Genomic DNA, 15,000 nt, shown 5'->3' on the forward strand with positions numbered 1-15,000 from the left:
GTGGTGGTGGTGGTGGTGTTAGTGGGGGTGGTGGTGGTGGTGGAGGTGGTAGTGGTGGTGGGAGTGGTGGTGGTAGTGGTGGTGGGAGTGGTGGTGGTAGTGGTGGTAGTGGTGGGGGTGCGGGTGGTGGTAGTGGTAGTGGTAGTGGTGGTGGTGGTAGTGGGGGTGGTGGTAGTGGTGGTGGTGGTAGTGGTGGTGGTGGTGGGGGTGGTGGTGGTAGTGGGGGTGCTGGGGGTGGTGGTGGTGGTGGTGGTGGGGGTGGTAGTGGTGGTAGTGGTGGGGGTGGTAGTGGTGGTGGGGGTGGTGGTGGTGGTGGTAGTGGGGGTGGTGCTGGTGGTGGTGGTGGTGGTAGTGGTGGTGGTGGGGGTGCTTGGGGTGGTGCTGGTGGTGCTGGTTCTGACGGTGTGTTGGCAGGTGGATGCGGCCCTGGGGGCGGAGGAGATGGTGGAGACCCTGACGGAGAGGAACCTGGACCTGGAGGAGAAGGTCCGAGAGATGAGGGAGACCGTGGTGGACCTGGTGGGTGAAGCTCCAGACACACCTCCACCTACACACACCTCCACCTACACACACCTCCACCTACACACCTCCACCTACACACACCTCCACCACAGCTCCACCTACACACCTCCACCTACACACACCTTCACCTACACACACCTCCACCTACACACACCTCCACCTACACACCTCCACCTACACACACCTCCACCTACACACACCTCCACCTACACACCGCCACCTACACACCTCCACCTACACACACCTTCACCTACACACCTCCAACTACACACCTCCACCTACACACACCTCCACCCACACACCTCCACCTACACACACCTCCACCTACACACACCTTCATCTACACACCACCTCCACCTACACACCTCCACCTACACACCTCCACCACACACACCTCCACCTACACACCTCCACCACACACACCTCCACCTACACACCTTCACCTACACACCTCCACCTACACACACCTTCACCTACACACCTTCACCTACACACCTCCACCTACACACACCTTCATCTACACACCTCCACCTACACACCTCCATCACACACACCTTCACCTACACACACCTCCACCTACACACACCTCCACCTACACACCGCCACCTACACACCTCCACCTACACACACCTTCACCTACACACCTCCAACTACACACCTCCACCTACACACACCTCCACCCACACACCTCCACCTACACACACCTCCACCTACACACACCTTCATCTACACACCACCTCCACCTACACACCTCCACCTACACACACCTTCACCTACACACCTCCACCACACACACCTCCACCACACACCTCCACCTACACACACCTCCATCTACACACCTCCACCTACACACCTCCACTACACACACCTTCACCTACACACCTCCACCTACACACCTCCACCTACACACACCTCCACCTACACACATCATCTATGTATTTACTATTATTGAATATACGTTGGTTGAGTGAGTACAATCTGTTTAAATTAAAAGACATGCCACTATTAGACTTTATATTCTAATAATTACATTATATATTAATTACACGGCTCTTCTCAACACTGTGTAACGCTCTGTTCACTGGCAGGGGCCTTCCCCGACTCCCGTTGGTGAATTATTTTTCAATAATGACCGTTGCTAAGCACATAACGACCGCTGTCAAGGAAAGTGGCTGTGATTCACGTCTCTCGTATCACTGCGCAAAGCAGTCCGGTAACTTATCAACCTCCAGCGTACTCGGTTGCTAAGCGACGTCAACGTCTTTGGCGGACTGTTTCTCTGCTGATCGACAACACTACGAATGCTGGTGACAAATGAATTGTAGAAAGACACAGCGTGTGAAGTTATCTTTTCGTTTTGGCGAGTAGCCGTGTGTAATAAGCGGGATAATGTGTAGAACGTCGCCGGTCATTATCTAGAACAAGCCCCTTCAGGGTGAAGGCAGACCCCTCCGCTACACGTCGGGGTCCGGTTCGCCCTGTCGGGGCTTATTTTCCCGATAATGACGTTCTATACATTATCCCTTACATATTAGCATGTACAGAATATAATAACATATTGTTAGCGACATTATTAACATTTGTTAGCTACGTTTTTTTAAACTATTTTAAGCTTTTTGGTTTGTTAGCTTATGTTTACAGCTACCAAACAGAGTGATATAAAATAAAGAAAGATAAACAAACAAGAAAATCTGGATTTTAAAAATGTAAGTTTTTAAAAATTTTAGTTAAATCATCTCCGTGGTGGAGGTGAACCGCGCGTGACAGCGTGGTAACTGACAGCGTGGTAACTGACAGTGTGGTAACTGACAGCGTGGTAACTGACAGCGTGGTAACTGACAGTGTGGTAACTGACAGTGTGGTAACTGACAGCGTTGTAACTGACAGTGTGGTAACTGACAGCGTGGTAACTGACAGCGTTGTAACTGACAGTGTGGTAACTGACAGCGTGGTAACTGACAGCGTGGTAACTGACAGTGTTGTAACTGACAGCGTGGTAACTGACAGCGTGGTAACTGACAGTGTTGTAACTGACAGCGTGGTAACTGACAGTGTGGTAACTGACAGTGTTGTAACTGACAGCGTGGTAACTGACAGCGTTGTAACTGACAGCGTGGTAACTGACAGCGTGGTAACTGACAGCGTGGTAACTGACAGTGTTGTAACTGACAGCGTGGTAACTGACAGCGTGGTAACTGACAGCGTGGTAACTGACAGCGTTGTAACTGACAGTGTTGTAACTGACAGCGTGGTAACTGACAGCGTGGTAACTGACAGTGTTGTAACTGACAGTGTGGTAACTGACAGCATGGTAACTGACAGTGTTGTAACTGACAGTGTGGTAACTGACAGCGTGGTAACTGACAGTGTGGTAACTGACAGCGTGGTAACTGACAGTGTTGTAACTGACAGCGTGGTAACTGACAGTGTTGTAACTGACAGCGTGGTAACTGACAGTGTTGTAACTGACAGCGTGGTAACTGACAGCGTGGTAACTGACAGCGTTGTAACTGACAGCGTGGTAACTGACAGCGTGGTAACTGACAGTGTGGTAACTGACAGCGTGGTAACTGACAGCGTGGTAACTGACAGCGTGGTAACTGACAGCGTGGTAACTGACAGTGTGGTAACTGACAGCGTGGTAACTGACAGTGTGGTAACTGACAGCGTGGTAACTGACAGTGTGGTAACTGACAGTGTGGTAACTGACAGCGTGGTAACTGACAGTGTGGTAACTGACAGCGTGGTAACCTCCCCGCCCCCCCGCCCCCCCCGGGCCAATAGGAGGCCATCAACGAGATGAACGACGAGCTGCAGGAGAACGCCCGCGAGACGGAGCTGGAGCTGCGTGAGCTGCTGGACCTGGGCGCCGCCCGCGTGCGCGAGGCGGAGAAGAGGGTGGAGGCGGCGCAGGAGACGGTGGCCGACTACCAGCAGACCATCCAGAAGTACCGCGAGCTCACCGCACACCTGCAGGTACCAGCGGCGCCACCGGGGGGCGGCGGGGGGGTAGAGGCACGGAGCAGGGGCTTTGTGGTGGGGAGGGTGGAGGAGGACGGGGGTGGGGGTAGTTTGTGTACCCCCACCCCCAACAACAACAACAACAACAATAACAACATCATCATGGCTGATGTTATGACCTGTATACACGTCTCCACCTGTCTGTCTCTCCTCCTGTCCTTCTGTCTCTCTACCTGTCCTTCTGTCTCTCTACCTGTCTGTCTCTCCTCCTGTCCTTCTGTCTCTCCACCTGTCTGTCTCTCCTCCTGTCCTTCTGTCTCTCTACCTGTCTGTCTCTCCTCCTGTCCTTCTGTCTCTCCACCTGTCTGTCTCTCCTCCTGTCCTTCTGTCTCTCCACCTGTCTGTCTCTCCTCCTGTCCTTCTGTCTCTCCTCCTGTCTGTCTCTCCTCCTGTCCTTCTGTCTCTCCTCCTGTCTGTCTCTCCTCCTGTCCTTCTGTCTCTCCACCTGTCTGTCTCTCCTCCTGTCCTTCTGTCTCTCCACCTGTCTGTCTGGCCACCTGTGTGTGTGTGCGTTTGTATGTCTGTGTGTCCGACCGTGTGTGTGTGTGTGTGTCCGACCGTGTGTGTGTGTGTGTGTGTGTCCGACCGTGTGTGTGTGTGTGTGTGTGTCCGACCGTGTGTGTGTGTGTGTGTGTGTGTGCATTAAGTGCGTTCATCGAGTGCCAGGACGTACAACAGACAATAGTGCAACGGACATAAGGCACTGAATGGCTCTGTGGAGTCCAGGTGAGGTACAGTCTGGATGTCACCTGTGTGAGCTGACGTGTCGTTGGGGGGTGTGTGTCTGTTGGGGACAGGAAGTGAACCGGGAGCTGACCAGCCAACAGGAAGCGTCCGCAGAGCTCCAGCAGGACCCGCCCACCGAGCTGTTTGACTTCAAGATCAAGTTTGCGGAAACCAAGGCCTACGCCAAGGTCTGGAGAACACCCGCTTCCTGCCAAATACAGAGCCCGCTGTGTGTGTGTGTGTGTGTGTGTGTGTGTTGACCTGTCCTGTGTGTGTGTGTGTGTGTGTGTGTGTGTGTGTGTGTGTGTGTGTGTGTGTGTGTGTGTGTTGACCTGTCCTGTGTGTGTGTGTGTGTGTGTGTGTGTGTGTGTGTGTGTGTGTGTGTGTGTGTGTGTGTGTGTCCAGGCCATCGAGATGGAGCTGAGGAAGATGGAGGTGTCCCAGGCGAGCCGCCAGGTGTCTCTGCTCACCTCCTTCATGCCCGAGTCGTTCCTGCGTCACGGCGGCGACCACGACTGCATCCTGGTGCTGCTGCTCATCCCCCGCCTCACCTGCAAGGTCCACCGCCGCCGCCGCCACGGCAACAATACAACAACAAGACAACACAACAACAACACCACAACAACAACACAACAACAACAACACAACAACAACACAACAACAAGACAACAACAACACAACAACAACAACAACACAACAACAACACAACAACACAACAACAACAACAACAACAACACAACAACAACAACAACACAACAACAACACAACAACAACACAACAACAACAACAACACAACAACAACACAACAACAACAACAACACAACAACAACAACAACACAACAACAACAACAACAACAACACCAACAACACAACAACAACACAACACAACAACAACACAACAACAACAACACAACAACAACAACAACAACAAGACAACAACAACAACAACAAGACAACAACACAACACCACCACAACAACACAACAACAACAACAACACAACAACAACAACAACACAACAACAACAACACAATAACAACACAACAACACAACAACAACAACACAATAACAACAAGACAACAACACAACAACAATGCAACAACAACAACACAACAACAACACAATAACAACAAGACAACAACACAACAACACAACAACACAATAACAACAAGACAACAACACAACAACAATGCAACAACAACAACACAATAACAACACAACAACAATGCAACAACAACAACACAACAACAACACAATAACAACAACACAACAACAACACAACAACAACAACACAACAACAACAACAACAACACAAACAACAACTACGACAACAACAACACCAACAACAACCACAACAACAACAACAACAACAACACAACAACAACACAACACAACACCAACAACAACAACAACACCACCACGACAACGACAACTACATCATCATGGCTGATGTTATGACCTGTATACACGTCTCTCATGGCTGTCTCTCTGTCTGACTACCTCTCTGTCTCTCTACTTGTCTGTCTCTCCTCCTGTCCTTCTGTCTCTCCTCCTGTCTGTCTCTCCTCCTGTCTGTCTCTCCTCCTGTCCTTCTGTCTCTCCTGTCCTTCTGTCTCTCCTCCTGTCCTTCTGTCTCTCTACCTGTCTGTCTGGCCACCTGTGTGTGCGTTTGTATGTCTGTGTGTCCGACCGTGTGTGTGTGTGTGTGTGTGTGTGTGTCCGACCGTGTGTGTGCGCCCGGTGTGTGTGTGTGTGTGTGTGTGTGTGTGTGTGTGTGTGTGTGTGTGTGTGTGTGTGTGTGTGTGTGTGTGTGTGTGTGTGTGTGTGTGTGTGTGTAGGCGGAGCTGGTGGGCAGACAGGCTCTGGAGAAGTTCGACCTGAACGAGGGCGGGCCGGGGCGGACCGGGCTGAGGGGCGCCGTCGGGGAGCAGCTCAGCTTCGCCGCCGGGCTGGTCTACTCTCTGGGCCTGCTGCAGGCCACCCTGCACAAGTACCAACAGTACGTACCTCCACCTGCACCACCCGCACCTCCATGTACCTCCACCTGCACCACCTGCACCTCTATGTACCTCCACCTGCACCTCCACGTACCTCCACCTGCACCTCTACGTACCTCCACCTCCACCTCTACGTACCTCCACCTGCACCACCTGCACCTCTATGTACCTCCACCTGCACCACCTGCACCTCTATCACTCTAGCACTACGTACCTCCACCTGCACCACCTGCACCTCTACGTACCTCCACCTGCACCACCCGCACCTCTATGTACCTCCACCTGCACCTCTACGTACCTCCACCTGCACCACCTGCACCTCTACGTACCTCCACCTGCACCACCCGCACCTCTACGTACCTCCACCCGCACCACCTGCACCTCTATGTACCTCCACCTGCACCACCCGCACCTCCATGTACCTCCACCTGCACCACCCGCACCTCCATGTACCTCCACCTGCACCACCTGCACCTCTACGTACCTCCACCTGCACCTCCATCACTCTAGCACTACGTACCTCCACCTGCACCACCTACACCTCTATGTACCTCCACCTGCACCACCTACACCTCCATGTACCTCCACCTGCACCACCTGCACCTCCATCACCACCACCTGGTCTACTCTCTGGGTCTGCTGTAGTGCCAACACTATGTACCTCCACCTGCTCCACCTCTAACGCTGCCACACAGAAAACACGGATACATACAGCATGTGCAAACTGATTTGTGGTTGTTTGTTTTTGTGTGTGTGCGTGTGTGTGTGTGTGTGTGTGTGTGTGTGTGTGTGTGTGTGTGTGTGTGTGTGTGTGTGTGTGTGTGTGTGTGTGTGTGTGTGTGTGTGTGTGTGTGTCCAGGGCCCTGGGCCAGTGCAGTGTGGAGGTCTATAAGAGGATGGGTTCTCTGTACCAGGAGATGAGCGTTCACGAGCGCTCGCTGGACTTCCTGATCGACCTGCTGCACAAAGACCAGCTGGACGAGACGGTCAACGTGGAGGCCCTGACCCGCGCCATCAAATACTACCAGGTACACACACATATATATATATATATATATATATATATATATATATATATATATATATATATATAGATGTATATGTGTGACCTGTACTTCACCTCCAGCTGGTAGTTGATGTATTTTGTCCCTCCCAGCACCTGTACAGCATCCACCTGGTGGAGCAGAGCGAAGACTGCAGCGTGCAGCTGGCCGACCACATCAAGGTAGGTCACCTCCGGTCACCTGTACCCTAACGACCGTCTCTAGAGATACACTAACCTCTACCCTAACGACCGTCTCTAGAGATACACTCACTAACCTCTACCCTAACGACCGTCTCTAGAGATACACTAACCTCTACCCTAACGACCGTCTCTAGAGATACACTCACCTCTACCCTAACGACCGTCTCTAGAGATACACTCACTAACCTCTACCCTAACGACCGTCTCTAGAGATACACTCACTAACCTCTACCCTAACGACCGTCTCTAGAGATACACTCACTAACCTCTACCCTAACGACCGTCTCTAGAGATACACTCACTAACCTCTACCCTAACGACCCGTCTCTAGAGATACACTCACTAACCTCTACCCTAACGACCGTCTCTAGAGATACACTCACTAACCTCTACCCTAACGACCGTCTCTAGAGATACACTCACTAACCTCTACCCTAACGACCGTCTCTAGAGATACACTAACCTCTACCCTAACGACCGTCTCTAGAGATACACTCACTAACCTCTACCCTAACGACCGTCTCTAGAGATACACTAACCTCTACCCTAACGACCGTCTCTAGAGATACACTCACTAACCTCTACCCTAACGACCGTCTCTAGAGATACACTAACCTCTACCCTAACGACCGTCTCTAGAGATACACTAACCTCTACCCTAACGACCCGTCTCTAGAGATACACTCACTAACCTCTACCCTAACGACCGTCTCTAGAGATACACTCACTAACCTCTACCCTAACGACCGTCTCTAGAGATACACTCACTAACCTCTACCATAACGACCGTCTCTAGAGATACACTCACTAACCTCTACCTTAACGTCCTGTATCTATAAATCACAAACACTTTGGAGAACCAACAGCTAGATGATGATAATAACAACAACAAGTGTTGCTCAAAGGGTGAAGGCGGTCAAAGTGTATGAAAACAGAAGCGATGTCAGCATCGCCGCCTCCTGCTGTGAAGCCCACCGTGGCCCCGTGGCTGTGTGGCCCCTGGCTGTGTGGCCCCTGACTGTGTGTGGTCGCTGGCTGTGTGGCCCCTGGCTGTGTGGCCCCTGGCCGTGTGGCCCCTGGCTGTGTGGCCCCTGACTGTGTGGCCCCTGGCCGTGTGGCCCCTGGCCGTGTGGCCCCTGGCTGTGTGGCCCCTGGCTGTGTAACCCCCTGGCCTGTGTGGCCCCTGGCCTGTGTGTGGCCCCTGACTGTGTAACCCCCTGACTCCCCCCCCCCCCCGGGGGCCCCCCCCCTCCAGTTCACCCAGAGCGCTCTGGACTGCATGGCGGTGGAGGTGGGCCGGCTGAGGGCCTTCCTGCACGCCGGCCAGGAGAAGACGGAGCTGGCCGGGCTGCTGCGCGACCTGGAGACGTCCTGCAGCGACGTGCGGCAGTTCTGCAAGAAGATCCGCCGCCGCATGCCCGGCACCGAGGCCCCGGGCATCCCCGCCGCGCTGCGCTTCGGACCGCAGGTAACCGTGACGACGACGACGACGACGACCGGGCGCTGGTGCTGGTGTGTGTGGGGGTGAACCCACAGTTTAAACCCGCCGGGTCCAGGGGCTAGAGATGCCACCGTGGAGATGTTTGCACGTTATTTCTTTTATTTTTTAAATATTTAGAATTCTCCCTTTAGTGAGTTGTTTGATCGCCACGGTGATAACTGGATCAAATCAAATGAAAAAGAATCAAAACGTTTTTTTTAAAAGAAACCGACTGTTATTAATCACTAAAGGCTGGGTCATGGCTCCACGTCGACGCAACGCAAGGGATTTTACGGACCCCCTTTACGTCCTCGCGGACCCTCCTTCTTGGGTCCACCGCAAAAAAGGTGACGCAGCGGCGAGGGGCTGTGATTGGTCCGCTGAGCTCGCTAAAACCAGAACGCAGAACCAGAACCGGGTCCACGCCGGCGTCGGGTCGACGTGGAACCAGAACGGAGCCTTTAGTGTTGTGTTCCGATGCGCTCCCCGGGCGTCGACCCCAGGGGGGGGCAGGGGCTGATAGCTCGGCCCGCGGGAGACGGCGGCGAACGGCGAAGGTAGGAACCGTCGGTGACGCTGCGCCGTGTTCCCAGGTGTCGGACACGCTGTCGGACTGCAGGAAGCACCTGACCTGGGTGGTGGCCGTGCTGCAGGAGGTGGCGGCGGCCGGCGCCCAGATGATCGCCCCGCTGGGGGAGCAGGAGGGGCTGGCCGCCGGCAAGATGGAGGACGTGGCCTTCAAGGCCGGCGAGCAGGTGGGCAGAGCGCACGGCCTGGGACCGGATCACCTGGAACACACACACACACACACCTGGAACACACACACACACACACCTGGAACACACACACACACACACACCTGGAACACACACACACCTGGAACACACACACACCTGGAACACACACACCTGGAACACACACACACCTGGAACACACACACACCTGGAACACACACACACCTGGAACACACACACACCTGTGACGAGATCACCTGTTACACACACACACCTGTGTCGAGATCACCTGTTACACACACACACACCTGGAACACACACACCTGTTACACACACACCTGTAACACATACACACCTGTGACGAGATCACCTGTTACACACACACACACACCTGTTACACACACACCTGTAACACATACACACCTGTGACAAGATCACCTGTTACACACACACCTGTGACAAGATCACCTGGAACACACACACACCTGTTACACACACACCTGTGACAAGATCACCTGGAACACACACACACCTGTTACACACACCTGTTACACACACACCTGTGACAAGATCACCTGTTACACACACACCTGTTACACACACACCTGTAACACATACACACCTGTTACACACACACCTGTAACACATACACACCTGTGACGAGATCACCTGTTACACACACACCTGTAACACACACACACCTGTAACACACACACACCTGTGACAAGCACACCTGTTTCACACACACACACACACACACACACATCTGTAATGAGAACACCTGTAACACACACACACCTGTACATACAAACCTGTAACACACACACACACCTGTGCATACAAACCTGTAACACACACACACACCTGTACATACAAACCTGTAACACACACACACACCTGTGCATACAAACCTGTAACACACACACACACACACACACCTGTTACACACACACACACACACACCTGTACACACAAACCTGTAACACACACACACACACACACCTGTGCATACAAACCTGTAACACACACACACACACACACACCTGTACATACAAACCTGTAACACACACACACACACCTGTACATACAAACCTGTAACTCACACACACACACACACCTGTAACACACACACACCTGTACATACAAACCTGTAACACACTTAAACCTGTAACACACACACACACAAGGTCAGATGACCTCACCTGGTCACGTGATGACCTCACCTTATCAAACTAATCACCTGGTTTCTCGATGACCTTCTCGGTCAGATACTATATATATATATATTTATATATATATATATATATATTTAGTACACAGCTCTTCTCAACGCTGTGTAACGCTCCGTTCACTTGCATGGGCCTTCACGACTTCCGGCGGTGAATTATTTTTCAATAATGACCGTTGCTAAGCACATAACGACCGCTGTCAAGTAAAGTGGATTTTTTTCCACGTCTCTCGTATCACTGCGCATGTAGTCCGGTAACTTATCAACCCCAGCGTACTCGGTTACTAAGCGACGTCAACGTCTTTGGCGGACTATTTCTCTGCTGATCAACACTACGAATGCTGGTGACAAATGAATTGTGCGTGTGAAGTTATCTTTTTCGTAGCCGTAGCCGTGTGTAATAAGCGGGATAATGTATAGAACGTCGCCGGTCATTATAGAGAACAAGCCCCTTGAGGGCGGAGCCAGACCCCCTCGGGTTTAGTCCTCAGTGTCCGGTTAGTCAGGGCTTATTGTCCTGATAATGACCGGCGGCGTTCTACACATTATCCCTGTTGTTGTTCTACACATTATCCCTGTTGTTGTTCTACACATTATCCCTGTTGTTGTTCTACACATTATCCCTGTTGTCGTTCTACACATTATCCCTGTTGTCGTTCTACACATTATCCCTGTTGTCGTCCTACACATTATCCCTTACTCATACGGGCCTACAAAGAGCAGCGCTGAAGCGATGGCTGCGGGGTCAGAGCCGCTGGGTGTCCTACCGCGTTGTGGTGTTGTGTTTGTGCGTTCCAGATCTACGGCGCCCCGGGGGCCAGCCCCTACGACTACCTGCGGCAGTCCTGTGGCATCGTCATAGCAACCATGAACAAGATGGCCACCGCCATGCAGGAAGGGGAATACGACTCGGAGAAGGCCCAGAGTCAGGTGACCGCACTGCAGCTGTGTGACGCCGAGACACGTTTAGACTGAACGAAGCTTAAGATGAAACCTCGGATTGGAATAGATTTTTTTACGCAACCTTTCACTTTAACATACACCTCACGATGCACCCGACGTGTGTGTTGTTGTCAAGAGAACTGCAGTACCCGGAATACTTAGTTGACATTTGTTGAATTGAACCACTGCAGTGTGTGTGTGTGTGTGTGTGTGTGTGTGTGTGTGTGTGTGTGTGTGTGTGTGTGTGTGTGTGTGTGTGTGTGTGTGTGTGACTTAGGGGCCTGGGCAATAAAACAATAAATGATCGTATCGTGATAGACTTTTGATCAATATCAATATAAAACATGTTCAATATGTATCGATAAGAGACTGGACCACTGAATCTAGCAGCTGGGTTTGTTACACAAACACGGTTCCGTACTTATTGACAATATCTGAGTGTTTTTCATCGTTGTGTCGTCATTGGAGTATTTATCGATGAAGAACAGTGGAAGGTCGTATTAAGTGTTAAACAGAAGTGTTTACATCCAGCACGGTAATTCCTAGTCTTTTTAGGTCATTAAAATGATCAATAGTTATCGATATCGATCAATGTGATCAAGTTACATCGTGATATGACCTTTCGGCCGTACCGCCCCGGGCCTAGTGTGTGACTGTGTGCTCTCTGCCCCCGCTGGGTTCAGATCCCCCCGCCGGTGGAGCTGCGCGCGGCCGCGCTGCGGGCCGAGATCACAGACGCCGAGGGGCTGGGGCTGAAGCTGGAGGACCGCGAGGCCAGCATCAAGGAGCTCAAGAAGGCCCTGAAGGTCAAGGTGAGGCAGATAGAGGTCAACGTAGCACCCTGGGGAGGTACACACACACACACACACGCTGACCTGGAGTCAGACAGAGGTTAACGTAGGACCCTGGGGAGGTACACACACACACACACACACACACACTGACCTGGAGTCAGACAGAGGTTAACGTAGGACCCTGTGAGGTACACACACACACACACACACACACACACACACTGACCTGGAGTCAGATAGAGGTTAACGTAGGACCCTGTGAGGTACACACACACACACACACACACACACACACACACTGACCTGGAGTCAGATAGAGGTTAACGTAGGACCCTGTGAGGTACACACACACACACACACACACACACACACTGACCTGGAGTCAGACAGAGGTTAACGTAGGACCCTGGGGAAGTACACACACACACACACACACTGACCTGGAGTCAGACAGAGGTTAACGTAGGACCCTGGATACAGAGCAGGACAACGTAGCACTAGCTCAAGCTAGTGCTAGCTGAAGCTATGGCTAGCCTAGCACTAGCAAATCGATGTAACTTTACCTTCACTTTGCATGTTGAATGTTTTGTTGAATTGTAATTTTTTTTGCACAACCCAATTCAGGTCAAAAACTAATAACTAATAAAAACTGTAAAAATATGTGAAATATTCATTTATCAAATGAAAAAATATATATATATATTTTTTAACTTCATAAGCATCAAATGCTTCATAAGCATCAAATGCTTATGAAGTTAAAAAATATATATATTTTATATATATATATTTAAAAAAAAAAAATATATATATATATATTTTTTTTTAAAATATATATATATATATAAATAAAATAAAAATATATAAAAATATATATATATTTTTTTTTAAACTTATATATAAAAAATAAAATATATATATAAAAATAAAATATATAAACATATTTAAAAATATATAAGAAAAAAAAAAAAAATATATATATATATATATTTTTTTTTATTAAATCAGGTTTTAATCAGGTTTTAAACTTCATAAGCGTTTGATAAATGAATATTTCACATCTTTTTCTTTCCGCTCGGCTCAAACGCGCGGCGGTGAAGCCTGTCCTGGCGTCCCCCCCAATGCACGCCGTCAGCATCAGGTTGCATGCTGGGAGTCTGTCTCACCGGGGGGGGCGTGTCTTGTGTTGCAGGGGGAGGAGCTCAGCGAGGCCAGCGTGCGTCTCAGCCTGCTGGAGAAGAAGCTGGACAGCTCGTCGAAAGACGCCGACGAACGCGTGGAGAAGATCCAGACGAGACTGGACGACACGCAGACGCTGCTCAAGAAGAAGGAGAAGTGAGACCTGAGCGTTAAGTTAACCTGGTTAAGGTTCAGTCCTAGTTAGACCTGGTTAAGGTCCAGTCCTAGTGAGACCTGCTCCTGACCTGGTTAAGGTCCAGTCCTAGTGAGACCAGACCCTGAACTAGTTTCACTAGTAGTAGTACTAGTAGAGCTAGAGAGAGGACATTGGATAAGGTGATGGTGATGATAATAATAATAACAGAGTCCAGGGTGCGAGGGTCGCCACGACAACCAGAGTCTGACGGGGTTGTCGTGGCGACAGGCAGTTCGAGGAGACCATGGACGCGCTGCAGGCCGACATCGACCAGCTGGAGGCGGAGAAGGCGGAGCTGAAGCTGAGGATCAGCAGCCAATCCAAGGAGGGCCTGCGGGGGACCTCCCCCTCGGGGATCGCCTCGCTGGTGACCGGAGCGGCAGGAGGTGGGTGATGGGTTAACCTAGTGATGGTTAGTGTGAATGGGGAATGGGTTAACCTAGTGATGGTTAGTGTGTACGGGGAACGGGTTAACCTAGTGATGGTTAGTGTATACAGGGAATGGGTTAACCTAGTGATGGTTAGTGTGTACGGGGAACGGGTTAACCTAGTGATGGTTAGTGCATACAGGGAACGGGTTAACCTAGTGATGGTTAGTGTATACGGGGGAATGGGTTAACCTAGTGATGGTTAGTGTATACGGGGAAATGGGTTAACCTAGTGATGGTTAGTGCATACAGGGAACGGGTTAACCTAGTGATGGTTAGTGTATACGGGGGAATGGGTTAACCTAGTGATGGTTAGTGTGTACGGGGGATGGGTTAACCTAGTGATGGTTAGTGTGTACGGGGGATGGGTTAACCTAGTGATGGTTAGTGTGTACGGGGGATGGGTTAACCTAGTGATGGTTAGTGTGTACGGGGGATGGGTTAACCTAGTGATGGTTAGTGTGTACGGGGGATGGGTTAACCTAGTGATGGTTAGTGTGTATGGGGGATAG

The 15,000-nt window shown here is 50.9% G+C and overlaps 1 protein-coding gene across 1 annotated transcript in view; it reads left to right on the top strand.

Annotated features, from left to right (window-relative positions):
* Window positions 1-400: 400 nt before the first annotated feature.
* Window positions 401-15,000, top strand: part of LOC311362547 (dynactin subunit 1-like) — a 23,721-nt gene continuing 9,121 nt past the window's right edge. The window contains exons 1-13 of the mRNA XM_084482413.1: window positions 401-519; window positions 3,307-3,498; window positions 4,341-4,457; window positions 4,675-4,827; window positions 6,106-6,266; window positions 7,124-7,292; window positions 7,421-7,489; window positions 8,766-8,978; window positions 9,584-9,745; window positions 11,751-11,882; window positions 12,578-12,706; window positions 13,878-14,020; window positions 14,289-14,446. Coding sequence (XP_084338539.1) covers window positions 442-519; window positions 3,307-3,498; window positions 4,341-4,457; window positions 4,675-4,827; window positions 6,106-6,266; window positions 7,124-7,292; window positions 7,421-7,489; window positions 8,766-8,978; window positions 9,584-9,745; window positions 11,751-11,882; window positions 12,578-12,706; window positions 13,878-14,020; window positions 14,289-14,446 — 1,876 coding nt within the window. The 5' untranslated portion in view covers window positions 401-441. The remainder of the gene's footprint in view (window positions 520-3,306; window positions 3,499-4,340; window positions 4,458-4,674; window positions 4,828-6,105; window positions 6,267-7,123; window positions 7,293-7,420; window positions 7,490-8,765; window positions 8,979-9,583; window positions 9,746-11,750; window positions 11,883-12,577; window positions 12,707-13,877; window positions 14,021-14,288; window positions 14,447-15,000) is intronic.

Source organism: Micromesistius poutassou, assembly GCF_964030765.1.
Source record: "Micromesistius poutassou genome assembly, chromosome: 17".
Lineage (NCBI taxonomy): Eukaryota > Metazoa > Chordata > Actinopteri > Gadiformes > Gadidae > Micromesistius > Micromesistius poutassou.